General features: G+C 45.4%; 2 protein-coding genes across 6 annotated transcripts in view; one reads left to right on the top strand and one right to left on the bottom strand.

Moving 5' to 3' along the window:
- Positions 1 to 340: 340 nt before the first annotated feature.
- Positions 341 to 9776, bottom strand: TRAFD1 (TRAF-type zinc finger domain containing 1). Of its 4 annotated transcripts, XM_068412892.1 has the most exons (12): positions 9656 to 9698; positions 9097 to 9149; positions 8150 to 8285; positions 8023 to 8076; positions 6606 to 6879; positions 5824 to 6090; positions 5009 to 5082; positions 4600 to 4815; positions 2928 to 3054; positions 2313 to 2619; positions 1158 to 1224; positions 341 to 961 (listed from the first exon to the last, which is right to left on the bottom strand). In XM_068412892.1, the coding sequence occupies exons 3-12, from the start codon at positions 8180 to 8182 to the stop codon at positions 908 to 910; spliced, it is 1473 nt and encodes a 490-aa protein (XP_068268993.1). In that variant the 5' UTR covers positions 8183 to 8285; positions 9097 to 9149; positions 9656 to 9698; the 3' UTR covers positions 341 to 907. The 4 variants fall into 4 exon arrangements, with proteins under 4 accessions (XP_068268993.1, XP_068268991.1, XP_068268992.1 ...); XM_068412890.1 differs by lacking the exon at positions 9097 to 9149 and having other exon boundaries at positions 9656 to 9776; XM_068412891.1 differs by lacking the exons at positions 9097 to 9149; positions 9656 to 9698 and adding an exon at positions 8751 to 8787.
- A 209-nt stretch (positions 9777 to 9985) lies between these two features.
- Positions 9986 to 18444, top strand: part of NAA25 (N-alpha-acetyltransferase 25, NatB auxiliary subunit) — a 30812-nt gene continuing 22353 nt past the window's right edge. The window contains exons 1-5 of one of the 2 annotated variants that reach the window (XM_068412588.1): positions 9986 to 10051; positions 13409 to 13494; positions 14444 to 14582; positions 16246 to 16364; positions 18305 to 18379. In XM_068412588.1, the coding sequence (XP_068268689.1) occupies positions 9994 to 10051; positions 13409 to 13494; positions 14444 to 14582; positions 16246 to 16364; positions 18305 to 18379 (477 nt within the window). In that variant the 5' untranslated portion in view covers positions 9986 to 9993. Of the gene's footprint in view, positions 10052 to 13408; positions 13495 to 14443; positions 14583 to 16245; positions 16365 to 18304; positions 18380 to 18444 lie in introns of those variants that run through there. The other variant, XM_068412589.1, reaches the window with a different exon arrangement.

The raw sequence follows: 18444 nt of genomic DNA, 5'->3' as shown, positions 1-18444 counted from the left end.
ATATGCTGTAATTTGTAGTCACTTGGATCAGGGATGTAAGTGTGCAGGCCCCCAGCCCTGCCCTAGAATGGTGGCTAATTAGCCCCGCTAATGCCAGCTGCTGTGCCCAGCTAATTAGGCTGATGCCCACAGTCATTACCCAAGACCTGATGCCCAAGGGCCCCTGACAGGGCTCCCAAAGCACATTCACAGCGGCCTCGTGCAGGTCAGAGCAGCACAACACGGAGCAGCCCGTGAGGTGGCACCGGCCATCACCGCTGTGGGGTGATGATAAACTCACCCTCAAATAGCATTTATGATCCCACGTCACTTCATGTAGTAGATTTTTACTGCACGAGGGTTTGGGATATCATTAGATAAAGTTTATTAGAAGGAATTTAACGAGCGTGGACTAATACAGCATTAAAAGGCGTTTTACAAGCCAGCCCTGGGCTCGGAGCTTCTCCTGCGGCTGGAGGCACAGACCCCTCCAACCCTGGCAGCACACGGGGCTTCCCCCAGCTGCCGGGAGTGCTCCCAGGCCCCCTCTCCCCCAGCATGGGCCTGGCTGGCACCTTGCTGCTGGTGCTGGTGGTGTTTTCAGGCTAACGAGCGTGAGAGCAGCAGGGCACGTGCTTGAAGAGCAGCACGTCAAAAATCCTCCTTTGCTGGGTGCCACAAAGAACAGAAACAACCCCCATGGGGCCCAAGGCAGAAGTGTGTTTGTCTGCTGCCTTGGGATGCTGCTAGTAAAGATCACAGAAGTAAAAACCTGTAGTATATTCTCACAAATTAAAAATACTTATATATATATATATATAAAATTATTGCCTATAAAAATTTAAACTCATAGGAAATCTTCAATAACGTGCGCTCAGATAAACACTAGAGCGTGTGATAACGGGGTGTGGAGCGCTAACTGTGTTTTCTAAGTGGTGGATCCCTTCTCTGGATGATCAGGTGCTCGGGTCTGGGCTTTTGCCTAAAGGGAAGGGGAAAAACAAAGTAAAAATGCTGTTTTCAAAGAGTACTTAGTAACAAGCAATTGCTAAAAACCTCCCTGAAGCAGGAAGGGCTGTAAAAGCAGGTCAGTGTCCTGGTAAAGGACACCTGTGACCGCGGCACCGACCCGGGCTGACAGCAAAGGGCCGTGTCCCGCTGCGCGCTGGCTGCCTCACCTCTGTGCTCCTGCGCCTGACAGCACCCTGCGATGTCCCCGGGTTCCTTCCTCCCTTGTTGCTGGTGCTGCAGAAGAACAGGGACACTTTCAGAGGAGACAAGCCCACCCCTTCCCCTGCTCGCACTGCTGGACAGACACGGGTCCTTCACACTCAGGACGCTCTGGATGGTGGTGTGGCTTAACCCAGCTGGCAATTAAGCACCAACCCCCTCCACAGTGGGATGGGAGAGAGAACTGGGGAGGGTGGGTAAGTAAAACTCAAGGGTTGAGATAAAAACAACTTAATAATTGTATATTCTATTTATTCTTATTTTATTTCAAACAAGCAATGCACAGTGCAACTGCTTGCCACCCTCTGCCCACGGCCCAGCCCGTCCCAGGAGGAGAGAAACCCTCAAACTACAATCCTGGCAGGAGAGAGCAACTTCCCGGCACCCCCCTCCACCCTGAGCGTGGCGGTGCAGGAGATGGAATATCCCACTGGCCAGTCTGGATCAGTGGCTTGGGCTCTGCTCCCTCCCAGCTCCCTGTGTACCTGCACACTAGCACAGCACGGGGAGGTGAAAAGTCCTTGCTTTCTTAGCAACCCCAAACACATCCCTGTATTGTCAGCATTCTTCTCATACCAAATCCCACACTAAATCCAAACCCCAGCGCTATTCTAGTTATTAAGAACAAAGCTCTATCCCAGCTGAAACCAGGACAGAAGGTCTTCCTAGACCTTCATTCTCCTGAGCCATTTTGCAGCAGAAGAACCAGGTCCTATTCAAAGAGCAAAGCTGAGAGCGCTACAAGGGACAGGTAACAAGGCATGATCCTGCTTTGTCTCCCAGTGACCATTTTGTCCATCCTGATATAAAAGCCTAAGTTTGCTGGTTGAAACTCAGATAAGCAGCAGCCAAATTAAGCGGAGTGACACCCCTTCAGCCACGGGGGAATCCAGCTTTGCACCACGAGGAAACGAGACAGAGCCCTGGAATGGATTTGTCGCTGCTGCTGTTGGGCTGCTGCCATCTCAAGATCAGAACGCACCAGGCCTAAGGCCGTGTCCCCGCTTTCAGCAGAGCAAAACTTGCTCCTACAGTGCCACTGATCCCTCACCCTCTGGGGCAGGCCCCGGGGGGCTGCTTGAAATGGAAGAGAAAGGCGTTACCTTGGTTGGGTTGAAGAAGTTCTCGAGATGCTGGAGGTGAAAGCTGCTGACTGGAAGTTCCAAATGGGTCTCACACATGGCGTTGTCCCACCCGCAGATTCACTGGCCCCTCGGTTCTTTGGCCTTCCCTCGCTGCCAGCCACCTTCCCGGGCTTCCCCCCCGAGGCAGGAGCAGCGCTAGCTCTGGCTGAAGAGGACAGTGGTGCATTCCTGGCGTTTGCCACGTTACTCAGTGACTTGGTCCCTCGTGCAGGACAGTTGAGCCTCTGCTGCCCAAAGCCTTCTGTGCACCGAGGAGAAACGGCTCCTGAGAGGACAAGAATACAGCACTTAATAGGAATAGTAAATGCAGCATGAGACACCAGAGACCATTCAGATGACAAAACCAGACCTAATTTCCCTTCCAGCAGCACAGGGCTTCATAGCCAAGATCTTTGAGGACACCAAGTTTCAGTGACTTAATCTTTCTTGCGTAAAACTAGACCAATAGTAGGGGATTGAAGACAAATTTTGGAGAGAGAACAGGGTAACAACATCTATTCAGCCTGGAACATGCACAGTGTTCCTGCAAAAGTAAAGGAAAAGAGTGTGCCTCAGTCTGTGCTTTGCCCACACCTTGATGCCTGAGTTGTCTCCGAGCCAGCTCCGGTGCTTTGCTTCTCTCTCTGTTGTCTCGCAGTGCCAGGAGCTGCTGAGCTGGGACGCTGGCTGCGGGGCTGGCTGGGCGCAGGGCACAGTGGCGCTAAAGGAAACACACACGTGAGTGTTTAAATGACGGCTCATTCCGACTTATTCCTGTAAAAACACTGCAGAGCATCACCCCCCTGAGAGATTCGGGTTAGCAGGGAGCTGTTTTTAAGAAGAGGCAGATATTGCTCGTCGACACCCACGTGTTCTTACCCAGAGCTTAGGAATAATCACTGGCTCTCGCAGGACTGAAGCAAAAGTGGGGCTGGCAGCCTGAGCCAGTCCTGCAGAACAGAACCAGCCAGCCAGCCAACAACCACACACTCTCTTATTCAGCCTTCAGCCTCTCACACCTAAACGCGACCCTGCAAAGCCAGGCCCAAGCACGGGGAAAGCAGCCCTGAAGCACTGTCATAATTCTGATCAAGTTCCCGATATCAGCCTGGTATCGGGGGCATCATAAAACCCAAATCCAAGGACAAAAATCAAGTTAAAAGTGATTTCCAAGTCCTGCTGCCCACAGAAGTGCCCCTGTTGGCTATCCTTGTTGTAAAGTTGTGTTTGTCTCCAGGTTAATTACAGCAAGGAACAACAAAACAAGAAGACAGAAACCCATTGGCCACAAAACAAAGATATGAACTGGAAAGGAAAACATTTGTTACCTCTGTTAGATATCAGGAACATGACATGGAACACAAAACTTTAAATACAGGGTGTCCGTTTCGGGGTTGGAAACAAACTATACTGTTGCAACTCAGCTTCTGTCACTAACTCTTAACAAGTCCTGATTATCATACACAAACGTCACCAGAAATATTAGAAGCTGGCAGATAAAGCAGCCTTTGCGTTCTGCATTTCCAAAATAGGTAGGTAGGGGGAGGGAAAAAACCCAAACTCTTCCAACAGCCAACTGTGATAGGAACGGGATGGGACTTAACGTCAAGTACAACTATTTAGCAAAGGATAAGCTATGAAATTTTATCACATCTCACTTCTTTAATACCAAATTTACTGGCACGAGGAAAGGAAAGGCCCAGATAAACAAACAAAATACAGCTTCACTAGTTTGTTAGTTAGGACTGTCAGAGCCGTTAACTTCCCAATTCTTTCAGCCATGAAACAGAAAAGCAGCAAGTTCAGCACTTCCATAACTTGTCTGTAACAGCAGGAAGTTCCCAAGGACTGTCCCTACCCTCTGAGACGCTCCTCCATTGCCTAGATTTGTAATCTGTGTTGCCTACTTCTTCTCTCACCTCCACAGGCCATACGCTCCTGCTCCTCTCCCGCCTCAGCTCTGATTCATACATCCTGCTTTCAACATAACTATGATGTATAAGTCAAGTCAAACGTATATTGTGCAATTTCAGGGCCTTCTGTTTAGCTTTCCTTATAAGGGCTTTCAAAAATAACCGTCATTTTTCAGTGAGAGGCTCAGCATACCACAACACTTTAGACGGGACCCAAGAGGCTTTGTGAGGAGGATCTGCCACAGGGGACAGTTACTTGGATTCCTGAGATGTGCCACAACAAGAGGCTGCAAGACTTGGCATAGCTCTTGAACAACGGGATGTGGTACAACAGATCAAGCTCTATTTAGTACCTGATGATGAAAGACTGTCTCCTCTTCGAGTTGGATGCCACAAAATTCACATGGAATCATAATGTTTTCTTCTGCCTGGACAGCTTGGGGCTGGGATAATAACAGAGACGTCCAGCTTTTGGACCCAGTATCACGCAGACCATCATATTCTCGTAGCTTTAAAGAAGAACTTCTTTTACTGAACGAAGCAAAGGCACTTGCTGGGTTACAACCTGTCTGTTATGCAAGCAACATGGAAAAGTTAGCTCTCCTGTTGAGCACAGATGGACTCTAAAAATCAAAGGTCTTTGCAAAGACCAAATTGCTAGAGCTCTCACAGTATCACTGAGTGAAGACTGCACCCCTGTTCAGTCACGGTAACCAAATAAAGTCTTTACTGCAAACCCCTAGATACAAGAAAGTACTAAACCTGGTGAAGAATCAGATCTTCGGCAGGGTAGAGCTCCTCACAAAATTCACAAGGCAACATGATGATCTTGTCGTCTGCAAAGCAAGTAACAGTTATGTACTCTACCATAGAGGAGTCTGATGCAGTTGGATCGACTTATCTTCAAAATTCCTAAGCAACAGGCTCCTGTTCTGTGCCGTGGGACGGCACCCAGAGCAAATACTAAGGCAATAGTTACTCTAGGCCCACTTGCTGAATTTCAATAAGCAAATTCACATCAGCCAGAGTGAGAACGATGTTTTGGGGTCAAAGATACATTGAATGGTCTGGTAAAAATGCCTATTACTGCCTTCAATAAATCCTTTAGTACCATTTCTCCTTCCAAAATAAGCTGGTGCTTCAGGTCTCCCCCTGATCCTCCCCTTCCCATCATATTTTCTTCAACAGCAAAGCTGTCACCTACTCAGTTGTTATGAAACTCTCGCCACATATCAAGGTCAGAGATTCACTATAGCTTTTATTTCTCCCTCCCTCGCTGTCTTGCTTTAGTAATACCTCTTTGATAGAAACTATTTTAAACACTAATATTGCTAAGTTTTGAGGAAGCAGAAGATAAAATTTAAGAAAGGAAGGCAAAATGGTACTCACAGAGAGTCTAATCTCCTGTGTATTAATTATCTAAAGATAATTTAGAGGGAGTCTCAAAGAGATTCATTTTGACATTTTAAAATACCTTTATAATCTTTGACATTCCCAGCCCAAGAATCCTCTCTTTCCTTCTCCATTCTCTCAAACTTCAAGGAAAAGAAAAACACCGAAACAGCATTTATACTTACTTTTTATGTGGTTTGACATGCTCAAAAACCCTGCAGAGTCGCAGAAGATATTTGACTTGTCTGGTTCACGAGGACAGGCCGATGGCCCCGACTCTTTGGTGTAGTATTTTTCCCAGAAGCCACTGGGAATTTCAGCCGCAGCATTGTTGTGAGGATTATTCTCATTCTGTAGGCTAAGAGCCAACACGTAGTCTAAATCGGCGTTCCACTCCTCATGAAGTGAAGAACGAGGGTTTCCATTTCTCTCCGACTGCTCCAGTTCATCCTCTTCAAAAGATAAATATAAATTTGAGAGAACATTAGATCTGCAACAAGCAGGTCACTTCACACTGGCTCAGCCATGAGGGTCTCACACGTGCACATGTGGACACTCATGGAGGTCAGCATTTCAAAGCCTAGAAGGACACCTCTATCAGCTTCAGGAGGAAGAAGTAAAACAGTCATCCTATTTTTTAAGAAGTAAAAAAGGAGAAAGTCATTCCTCTTACTCCAAAAGTTCCATTCCACGGTGAAACAGTCCCACTCACAGTGCCTCTGGAGCTCCCATTATTCAGTATTTTCACAGAAAGCAACCACACCACCTTATATTTGGATCAGCTGCCAAATGCCAAATTAGAAGCCACTTATTACTCTTCTCTACACCTTAAGTCACCTTTGATTTCTTTGTACTGCTGAAACATTTCTTCTGCTAATGTCCCAAAGTGTTTTTTCTCCTACACAGCTGCTATAAATCTGCTTTTCTAGCACCCTGGCACCTCTCCACAAAGGCCCAGCACAGTTACCTGATCTTAGTCGGTTCCTGATGCCTCGAAGGGCGTACAAATCTGCATCCTCATGCTCAAAGCAAGGCACTGTTCTGCTTCCTCTTCCTTGTTTCTCCTCTTGCCCACAGACTCGAGGATGCTCTTTGAGATCTTTCACCAGGACGTTACGACCGCAGCCACCACAGCTCTCAGTCCTAGCTCCGCAGTAGATTTCATGGTCCTGGAGCTTGTTGGAAGCGAGCTGTATGTCACAGTACTGGCAGACGGCGGGGCGCAGAGGGCACGCTGACGCCTGGCAAAAGCAAGAGGGGTTATTCTTCACATATGGAAGACTGAGGCAAAGGAGGAGGGAGGTTCTTGGTTTGCTTAAGAGCAGTCTATTGTTTCTTTAGCCAGATCCAACACTAAAGAATAGCCTGAAATAAGATACTATGGGAGAAATATAAGCACAGCATGTTGTATAACCTGGGTAGTCATAAACACACCAGCTGAAGCACTCCGAATACTCAGAACATTCTTTTTAAATCTGTAACACTTGGACAGCAGATTCACGCAGAGCTTTTCGAAGTTGGCTTTTAGATACAGTCTTGACACCCAGTACTAATCACATTTCATTAAGTACCGCTAAAAAACACGTTACTGTGTGTTATATTAGGGAACAGATTTACAGCACATTTACTACTCAACAAGAATTGCTTGCGTATGTTCTTTCCCCCACACTGAATGACAGGTAAGTTGCCCTTCAAAGGGGTTAAACATAGATGAATTACATGATATAATTGCAGGTGCTGCAATAATACATTGTTTGCTTTATAAACAAAAATAAAAGCACTCTAAACAAACGTGCAGGATAAACTACTGCCAGTGTTTTGAACTGGACATACCTTCAAAGAAAATCCTTTTTCCCTCACAGACTTGTGTGGCACTTCGAGCTGCCTTTATATGAGCCCATAGGAAGGGAAGGTACTGACATTTATAACAAGATTGCCTGTGACAGCAGCCAAGTGGATTCAGAAACTCAGAAAATCCCACTGTGTCCTATTTTAGCTGATTTTACAAGCTATTTTTAAAGTCTGTTTGGACACAATGAGTTATTAAAATTCACATAATAACTGCAGCAGAGTCAGAAATGCGTAACGTTAATGGAATGAAAAAAGTCAAGTTAATCATACTCTGTACTTTTGACAAAGTGTACCATTTTTCATCTTCATCACTAATGAGGACAAAATCACTGATTATCACAGATATCCCTTTGATATGAAGATTTGAGTAGGCTCCACCACTTTAAGGCAGTTTCCAACCACCTTCTCTCAGAGGGTGTGAATTTAGAAAGCATGGTTCAATAAAAAGGAAGCATAAATCACAGGCTGGGATCCAGGTCTTGGCTGACAGAAAGGCTCTAGAATCAGTGTCTAATAATATAAAGTCCACCCACCTCATGATCCTTCAAGAGACTTTTTTCTATCTTCACTTGACACTTGCAGGTAACCTACAATAAACAGACCTCGTTAGATTAATTGCCATAGAAGTCAGCAGTTTTAGAGGAGAAATTTGTTTCTCACCTCCACGTGTTCCGACTCGATATGGTTCTTCATTTCTGACTTTGGGATTGATTCACTGCAGTAGCAACATACTTCAATATTTCTGCTGCAGTGGATTTCGTGCGTGATGAAATTAGCAACAGGAATATCCTTTTTGCTATGAGAAAGTCACAGAGGTTACTTTTCAGAAAATACACGGACAATTTCAAGCAGTTTTTCATAAAAAAAAATTCTAAGAAAGCTTTCTATTAATTCATATCTTAGAGAACTGAGTAACTACAGAAAAAGGCAAGCCCAACCAAACTCCATGCTCCTTTATAGTTGGGATATTAATGTATATAGCATGCAAAAGTCAGTTTTCACACTGCATTAAGATAAAATCAAGGTGGATTTATTTCCTTATGTGAAAGACAAATTTTGCAGCATAAACAAGTTATCACCAGGTTCAAGTTAATAAACTAATCTGAGAAGATAAAAGTTTCCTCCTGTAAAAAACTTCGCTATGAGAGGTCAAACAGTGCTCTGCTTGGAAAAAATAAATACCAGATCCTGTTAGGGCAGATCTGTTCGGGGCATGACAGCAGTAACCAGAGTACTCTGTAGCCAAAATTCCCCGACTCACCTCAGTTCTACGATCCTCATTTTCCTTCTCATTCTCTTGAGGAGGACGCAAGGCTTACAAACACAAAAGGTGCAAAAAGATCTGAGGCACGAGGAGCTCAGCCCTTATTCCTGCCTCGAGCAGGTAGCATCATTTCTATCAGATGGATGTATCATTCCCCCTTGCACACAAGAAATCAGCCTTCAAAACACCACAATTCACTTTATAACCGATTGCTTAGTGCCTTCCATGCCACCAGGGAGAAACACGACAGCTGTTCAGCTTTCTCCCTTGCCAGATGCCAAGCAGCCAAGAGCCTGGCAAAGCAACAAAGTCCAACAGCGGTGTCTAAACTGCCCATACTCACTGCTTGCAAACAAACCAGACTGATGTTGCAAGAAACTTTGAATTTCAGTGTCTCTTTGAGGAAAAAAAAAAGTTCATTTCTTTAGTTCCTTGTATTTAAGATGCAGCTTCTGAGATTACATCAGAGTCAGTAAATGTATTACAGAGCTTCTAAAGAAAGAGAACTGTTATCAAAGAGAAACAACCACAACAGTATGTGTCTATTGATCCTGTTTTACATCTCTGCTTCCGAGCCCCGTAACCGTTAAACTGGGAATCGTGTACTTCATGTCTACCTCATAGAAAATCAAGTCTTTGCTTCTATTTTAGTACTTTAGTTTTTGTCTAGTTGCCTGTTAAGTCAGAAACTTGAGTAACGGTTGGGAAAATTGCCTTGTAAGACGTTAATGCTGGACAAGGCACAAACAAACCCTAAATGTTTCTAAAAAGACAGCCCGTTCGTTATTAGCTTGCACCTTCTGGTATTTCACAGCATTTAAGGGAACACAGCCGGCTCGCGGATCCCTCTGCCCCCCGGCCCGGCCCCAGGCCCCCGCCCAGCGCTCGGTTTCGTTTCTCACCAGTTGCCGCACAGCCGGGTTTCCGCCCCGCTCACCGCCGCGATGGCCATGGCTTCGGCCGGGGGCTGAGCGCGGCCCGCCAGCGGCGGAGAGCCACCCCCGCTCCCGCAGCGCGGGGCCTGGGGCAGCGCCGGCGGCGGCCGCTGCCTCCCCTCAGCCGGCGCGGAGGGCGGAGGGCTGGGGCACCCGCGCCTCGCGGGCCGGGCGACCGTTCCAGCCCCGCGAGGGAAGCACCAGTACCGGGCCCAGCTCCGCCCCGCGCTGCCGACCGGCCCCTTCACCCCCGCCCCCGGGCCGGCCCGGCCGGCGGCTGCGCACTGCGGTTCTGCGCTCTCATCATGGCGGCGCGGGGCCATGTGCAGGACCCCAACGACCGGCGCCTGCGGCCCATCTACGGTACGAACCCCGCGGCCCCCCGGCCCCGCTCCCCCGGCCCGGCGGACCGCCCCGCCGCTGCGGCCTCGCGGGGTTGCCCCGGCCCGCTCCGAGGGGCCCACCGGGCGGCTTGTTCCTCCGGCGGGGCCCTCCGCCCGCCGCTCCCGCCCCGGCGCCGGGGGAGCCCCGCGCTGCGCTCGGCGGGCAGCCGCCGGGGCAGCCCCCTCCGGGAGCGCGGCCCCGGCCCTGCCGCCCCCTCGGGGGAGGCTCTCGCCTCCCGCCGCCCCGTCCTTCCTCCCGCCGGGCGCCGTTGCCGCGGGGTGTGTGTGTGTGTGTATGCGGGGAGCTGCCGCGGCGGCCGGCGAAGCTCGGACCCGGCTCCCCCCCGGGCCGCCCGCCCGGGGCTGGAAGCGGGAGTTCGTCCGGGCCGGGGGGGACCCGGGCTCCATCCCCTCCGCGCCTCTTCCCGTGGGCAGCGGCGCTTTCCCCTGCGCTCCCCCCGGTGGGAGCCCCCCACCCGCGGTCGGGAGCGGAGGGCGATCCAGCCGCTCCTCCCGGGCGGTACCGCTCTCTGGCGGGCGGTGGCGGTTTCTGTGACGCTTCCTCTCGGTCAAGGTAACTGGTCGGCGTTTGTTTTGTGCTGCAGAGAAGTTAAAAACGGATTCATTCGTAAAAGGAACAAGAGCAGCCACGGAAACCTTGAAGTTGGGCGTTGAGGTGTTGTGGCACAGACTAATTACGGTGTTAAGGAAATTAATTGGGAGACAAGAGTGAAGTAGTTAGGAGGAGACGATCTTGTGAAGAAACCTCTTGTATTAAGCTGTCCCCAGATATTTCCAAGGCTGTTACATGCAGTTGGGCTTGCTTAAGCAATTGTAGACAAGCTTGTCTCTGTTTATGCAAATATAGAGAAAGAGAAAGGAAAAACACTTCCCCAGGCTACTGTATCGTTTTGTCCCTGAAACTGAAGATTGGATAGAGGTTTCAGAACATGTTCTCAACTTTTTTCAACACCAGAAAAAAAAATCTCTCCCTACCAACACACGGAGAGCTGCCCTCCTGTGGGGATGAGCGTGCTTTGGGAATGTCCTTTACTGCTCCAGGAATGAAGGACGGTGTGATATAGGCTTGCATCCATGATGGGCTCCTGTGAAATGGAGGGAGGCAGTTTGGTTTGATTAAAAGTGCAAACACACGTGTCTTAAAGTTCATTGCATAATTATGAGTGTAGCTGTGCTGTTTCTCTTTATATAACAATGTTTTTTCCTTAGTTCTCTTTACATGCTGTGATTGCCATTTTTATTAGCGTGCAATTATTTGTGTTATAACCTGTGTAATGTCTTAAATGTTCTTAAAGAGCTTGGTAAATGGAACTGATATTAAAGCAGATGATGTTGAGTTGTATTGCACTGTATTCATTTCAGAGAGCATAGGTATTAGGGAGAGAGATTTAAAATTGCTTTCTGCTAGTTCTAGGAAGGATTATCTGCAGTGTAAGGTTTGAATTCAGGCTTTGGTGCTGCAGAACCCGAAATAAAGGGTATGTCCTTGAAGAGGTAAATACACAACTTCACAAAAGTCATAAACTGGAGACGTTCAGCGTGAGGTCGGGGGTCTGATTCTTCACATAAAACGGTGCTTTTCAGTTTGCACCGTGTGCCTGGGTTACTGGAGGTTCCTTGACAGCTCTGCTTATCTTTCATCTCAGTTTGTTCTCCTTTCACCTCAAGGTTCACGTGTTGCATTTCCAGCCACTGAACATCTCCACCTACAGACTTGCAACTAATAGAGGCTTAAGTTTATTTTCCTTTAGCTTGAATTCCTTTGGAAGCTGCCAGCTCCTTTGGCTTCCAACAGGCTTACTTGTTGTTAGCAAAATACAATCTTTTTATTCTGCTGCAGTTTAGAGAGGTTTGTGGTTTATTTGATTTACTTTAGGAGACCTAAAGTGGAGATGTTATCGGCACAGCTGTTAAACAATCCAAGACAGGCAGTGCAGCGTGGCAGATAATTTGTGTGTAAGTGAACTGAGCAGAGCAGATCCTTAAATCAAGAAGTCTCTGCTGGTGTATGAAGAGATCACCAGGATGTTCTGTTCCATAGTTTTGAAACCACTGAGAAATCCCTGCTTAAGTTTTAATGTTAAAGGTGCTGCCCAGCTTTTTGTAAGTTAAAATCACCATCTGACCCACGTAAAGACAATGTGTTACAGTTTCAAACTATATTTTATGCAGCAATATTTTGTTTTGGTTAGTGTGGGCAGGCTGCCTCGTTTGAGGTTTTGTCTGTGTGGTCTCAGGAGCCCAATTAGCTCTACTTTAAATCTGCAGCACGCACTTGGCCATGGAAGCAAATGTTAAAGCTGCTGAATATAAATCTCATTAGTATAGATGCACACTTTGTACCATATACCAAGGAATTATTAAAGGTCACCTCTCTGCTTGGTAAAAGAGTTCTCATAACTACGGTCTTGACGAGAAAAAAATGTGTGCTGTAATTTCGATTAAGTGGCATTAACTGTTGGAGTTTGGTAGGGGAGAGGCCTGAACAGTGTGAGGAGCCCCTTCCCTGTTAGCACGTCAGGTGCAGCTGAGCTTTTCTGCTGGGCTTGGGTCAGTAAGTATTAATTTTTGAGGAAGGGGAGGCGAATAGGGGTCATGTTCTGACCTAAATTGCTTGTTTGTAATTGTCTAATAACATGACGATGCACTGTAAGTGAAGCTGAAAATTGCAATACCAAGCTGAAAAAGGGAGAAAATGGTCTTGAGACAGGGGTTTTGTACAGCTGGAGTTTTACTAGATAGTGGGATATCGCCCTAGGAGGTAGTGAAGCTCCCCCTGTGAGCTTTGCTTTTTGTCTTTAAAACCACTCTGGTGAAAGCATAGTGATACTCTGCTAGGGGACAGGTTTGCTCTGCCTGAAGTATGGATCGTGTGGACAAGTAGCTCTTCTCACTTAATACTTTGGTAGATTGTGAGTGCTTAGTTTCTAACCTGCTGCCTGTTAGAAGTCATTGAAAGCCTTCCAGAGGCACACCAAACTAATTTCTACTTTTACCGAAGCAAAGAGCCTGAGCTCCGTTGCCAGCAAAGAGCTGTTGCTGCAGAACCCGCTCTATTATACACCTCTTTTGTTGCTGTAATGATCTATGCGGAGTAATTACAAAAGCTTGTTTGTTTGAATGACTAAAACTAGTACAGCGAGATGAATACTTCATCTACAAAATGACATGTTGCCTGAACGTTTGGCTTAGTAGTAATTGTACAAGGAAAATGCAGTTTGCACTACTGGCCTAAGCACATACAGCATGGTAAAATTAGAGATAGCTTTCCAGAATGGTCTTCTGGTATAATTCTATATATGTTGTTCCTATGCAGATTATCTCGATAATGGCAATAATAAAATGGCAATCCAGCAAGCGGATAAACTGCTCAAAAAACACAAGGATCTTCATTGTGCAAAGGTAAGTGTGATTGCAGAGCACTGACCTTGTTTGGTGAGTGAAGCTCTGAGACTTGGGGAGTTGTGCTGTGCTTCCGAGCAGCGTCCATCATCTTCCAGAGACCACGGTGGTTTCTGAACCCTCTGGAACATCTCGGACTGTTCTAATTCACACAGTTACAAGTTTTCAGGCAAACGTGATCAGATCCTCTTGGTGAGGTGCCTCTAATGACTAGAGTGTGATTGGTTACGCCTGAGCTAATTGCCTGGCTCCCTGTCAGAGCCACTGCAAGCAACCTTGGCACATGGGCTGTGCCTAAAATGCCTCTATTTTAGACCTCAGGTTGAGATGCCAATCTGTAGTAGTTTGGACAGAAGCCTTTACTTGGGCGGTGTAGTCCTTAGTGTAAAGCATAACAAGGTGATTTTGGAGGCATTTGCTCTTCTGCCTCTTGTTTGCTCCCTCCTTGCTGTGCCCCTGTTGAAGGGAAAGGAGTTCTGTTCCTCGGTTTTCTGAACATGTGATTGTCTTTCTACTTTTCTGTTTTCCCTGTGGGTTTTCCTCTACAGTTCATACTGCTTCTACATTTTGAAAGCTTCCCAAGCTGAAGCGCATGTCATTGACCTGAATCTCATTTATGTCACTTCTCTCTGGCCAGTTATTGAAAGAAAAAAATTAAAATTGGCAGGAGTGCTCAGTTTTCAGTCTGCAGGTGGAGAAAACTGAGTGGCAGCTGATGCCTTAGAGTGGCCTGCGTGTTTGTTGAGAAATGCAAAGCCACACTGTTTGATGCAGCTTGCATTTGGAAGTTTTCCTCTACAGCCCTATGAATTAGAAGCTTAATAAAATGTGAAGTTCTGTAGAAGTAACGAGGTGGTTGAGCAAAGCCTCTCCTCACCAGGAATGAGACGATTTTCCCTGCTAACTGCCAACTGTGTTTCTAACAGCTGCCTCTGTGTTGTGTCAATAGGTTCTAAAGGCAATTGGCTTGCAGAGAACTGGCAAGCAAGATGAAGCGTATGCTCTGGCACAAGAAGTAGCAGCACTTGAACCTACAGATGATAATTCCTTGCAAGCACTAACAATTCTTTACCGGGAAATGCATAGACGTAAGCTTTTTCCTTTGCCTCTCTTAAAAATCATAATTATTTTGGTTCTTCCAGGAGTATACGGGACCCACAGTTTCATGGGAAATGTGCAAAGTCCAGGGTTCACGTATAGGCGTGTTATTGAGAGACTCAAAGAATGTAAATGACGCCTGTTGTAAATGCCTTTAAGGCTCTGGTGATCACCATAAAGCAAAGAACCTTGTTTAGGCTTCTCTCATTAACATTATTTTGTACACAGTTGCTAAATGAATGGCATGCTAATAATCATCCATCACAATCAGCCTGGGTTCGCTTTTTTTTTAATGAAAGCTTCTGGAATTTGTTGTCAGTGTATGTGGTAGAGATGACAGATCGCATGGGCTGTGGTTTGGAGTGTGCTTAGTGCTGTGAGACTGTTGTTGAGGGGTTCAGGCCTCCAGAAGCTGTGTGACAGAAGGGAAATCCTGGCCCCTCAATTTGACCACGTTAGCTTTGTCAGTGCGATTCCTTGTGGTGATACAGTATCTTAAAAATACTAAATCGTGAATGTTTGAGTGACAGAGTAGAACCACATGTGCTTTTCTGAAGGAAGCCAGACCTTATATACAGCTTATCTACAGCTCTAAACAGTTGTTGTTTCTGGCAGCTTGTCGTGGTTCTTGGTGGTGGTACCAGCGTTTACTGTTGAACTGCTGGAGCAATGACAATGCGGTGAAACAGCTTCTGTAGAAATAAGTATTTGGTATCAGTCTGCAATGTAGCAATTGCTTGTGCTCTCCTAGTTAATTTCTTTCTATATGCATGTGTGTATGTCTAGGTGGAGTTAAAACATTGTTTCTTTAAGTTTTTGTGTGTATATGTGACTTCAACATAAACAAACCCCTGAAAATGTCAAAAGCCTTTCTGTGATTCTGAACAACTTGTATGAGCGCTAAGCTCAGGTTTCTAACTTCTAGGTTTGTAACTCAGAGAGGAAATAGTAAGTGTTAGGCACTTCCACTTTTGGTCCTGCAAGAAAATTGTAATTAGATGTTTTATGTATGTGTGTTGAGGATATGTAAACTATGTGAAAGACAAATTGTATTTAGTTTTCTAATACTACACTGAGATGTGATTGTAAGTATAAGGAAAAAAATCTGGAAGGATGAAAATGTAAGAAAGTTTTGCATATTATAATAAGTATTTAGTCATGACCTATTAAAAAGTATAGCGTGAAATATTTTACTTGTTAAGAATACTAAAATAAGCAATTGGGAAACAACAGGATGTGACTAACATAAGTAAACCTGCAATAAGAGTAACTAATTTGATATTTGGCTTTGAAAATGTTGTGTTTTGATACATCGTTCATGTGGAGCAGTCATTTTGCCAGGAGTAGAAATCTTCATTCAGTTTAATGCTCCAAAATGGATAAACTTTCTTAAGAAAAAGACTTAAGTGCTACTGAGCAGTTCAGTTGTTGCTGTTAACTCTGTTTTGAGGTTGGTTGGTTTGGTTTTTAAGCACTTTCCTCCTTTGGCTACTGTTTGTACTGCTGGGGGTCCTGGGGGAGAGAGTACCATTTCTGTGGTTGATGGGTGTAACTAGATTACTGTTCAGAGTATCACTGACACTATCTTTAGGTAGCTGTGCTTTAAAATTATTCCCAAATTTATATTAACTCCAGTATCTGGTTTTGGTTTAGCGGAACTGGTAACTAAACTTTATGAGGCAGCTGTAAAGAAGGTTCCCAACAGTGAAGAGTATCACTCTCATCTCTTCATGGCCTATGCCAGGGTTGGAGAATACAAGAAGATGCAACAGGTACAATCAGCTATTTGTGTTCTGGTCATTTAAGGTGTCTTTTTCTATATGTATAACTGTTAATGCCTTCTCATATTATAGTACTCTCCCAGAAAGCTAAGCTGGGTTAATGCAGAAGTTAAACTGTATGTTAGTTCTTACAGAAAGGCTTAGAAGATCGTTATTTAGGGGGTGAGTTATCTGAAGACAGATGCTTTCTTTTCCTTACATGGGATAGGACAACTGTGCCTTTTCTGTGTGTATCTGGTCTGATAGAATATGTTGGTTATTTTGGGAGGTTTTTATCAGTCTGTCTTGAACAGTACGGTGGTTACATAAGATGTATAAAGGAATTCTGGAATAGATACAAGAAGATCTAGCAAGATCTTCTGATCCATGTTTTCAGACTTGATTTACTCCTTAGTTTGTTATCTTTGGGAAAAATAGTCTTGCCCGTGCTCTTACCTCTGGAGTCTAACATATAACTAGGCTTGTAGTGGTTGTAATTCAGTGAAGAAAAGCTAAAAAGCACTTTCTTTAAGTATATCTTGCTTCTCAGTTGGCAGAACAGTGTCATGCTGGTTAGTTTTGTTTTCATCCCTTCCAAATTAGGTGCCTGGAGAATGCCTATAAATGGAAGATTCCTTTCAAAGCATGCGTGTTCACCCTTCTGTATAAAAAAGCACAGAGAGCCAAGTAAATGAGTCCTAAACTCCCTCTCGTTCCCACTGTGTTAAGGTGACTTGAATTTTTGTACAAGTTTGGTTTAAATCACTAAAAGAATATGTTGAGCAGAAGTGTTATTCTCCTTTGTAGCCCAACGTGTATGCTGTTTGAGTTCAAGCTGCAGACAGGGGCTAAGTTATTAATGTACATGAAATTACAAGCCTCATAAGACAATCTAAACTGCAGAGACGTGATTGGATGTTAATTGTCCTCCTGTCTACAACCATAAGTGGAAAAAATGCCAGTCTTGCACAGATAATGATATTTAACATTTATCTGACCTTTTGTATGTTTAAAGTGTCATACAAACATGTATCTAGTTAAGTTATCCAGACATTGTCAGAGAGGAGGGTGTTCCAAATTGGGCTGTGCATTTGACCTAAGGACTGAGAGATGCAAAGAGTGCATGGATGGTAACTGATTAGAGAGGGAGAACAAACCTCAGCGTCCCGTGTTCTGGGGTATTTCAGCTGAAAGTACTAGAAAATACAAACTGAGACTGCAGTCAGGAAATGGGCCCAAAAGTCCATCTGTGGTAGTAGACCATATTATATGTAGTTTCTTAAAATTAATTACAGATTTTGTATGAGTGAAAGTGTTGTCCTTCATTATATACAGACACTGAAAATCTGTGAGAGAAATATGTGAATAACTATTTCTGTGTTAGGCTGGAGAATCTTGAATACTTTGGCTCTGCTTTGGTACAGCCAAGCTTTCAGCTCGGCCTTTGCTTAACCACTACTTTGCACGTGTAGGTGACCTCATGTTTCGGATATCTGGGTCTGTGTGTGTATGAAGTGAGTGTTGAAGGGCAGTTACTTACATGAGGGAGGCTTGTGGTTTGGTGTGCCTTTTGGCACTGAGCACACGAGTGAAAATCAGCACTGGAAATATCCCCCTCACTCCTAAAGAATAACTTTTCTGCTTCCTGATGTAGTTACCACTTGTAATTAAAGCTGTCGTCTGTTTAGGCAATCATACATGCACCTGCTCATTGCTGTTCCTGGTCAGACCTACACAAAATACTTGATCTTTGAGACATTTTCACCCTCTGTTTTCTTCTTCAGAATGTGTGTTAGGATGGAAGAGCTCATGGTTGATAAAAATCCTCCCATCTAGTTGCTAATTCTGTGTTGTCTGCTGCCATCATTGCTGCTTGGCTTGCGTTGTCTGTCATGAGAGCTCATAAACAGAGATGTTTCAGGAATGATGAAACTGTGTCTTATATTTTTCAGGCTGGAATGGCACTTTATAAGATTGTACCCAAAAATCCTTACTATTTTTGGTCTGTGATGAGCCTGATTATGCAGGTGTGTACAGTGTTGCAAATGAGTTTGACTTTCGCTGCAGGTACAGTGCAAACATAGAAATGTTC

This window comes from Nyctibius grandis, chromosome 14, assembly GCF_013368605.1.
Source record: "Nyctibius grandis isolate bNycGra1 chromosome 14, bNycGra1.pri, whole genome shotgun sequence".
NCBI lineage: Eukaryota > Metazoa > Chordata > Aves > Nyctibiiformes > Nyctibiidae > Nyctibius > Nyctibius grandis.
The sequence above is the reverse complement of the archived record's forward strand: the minus strand, read 5'-3'. Positions and strand labels throughout refer to the sequence as shown.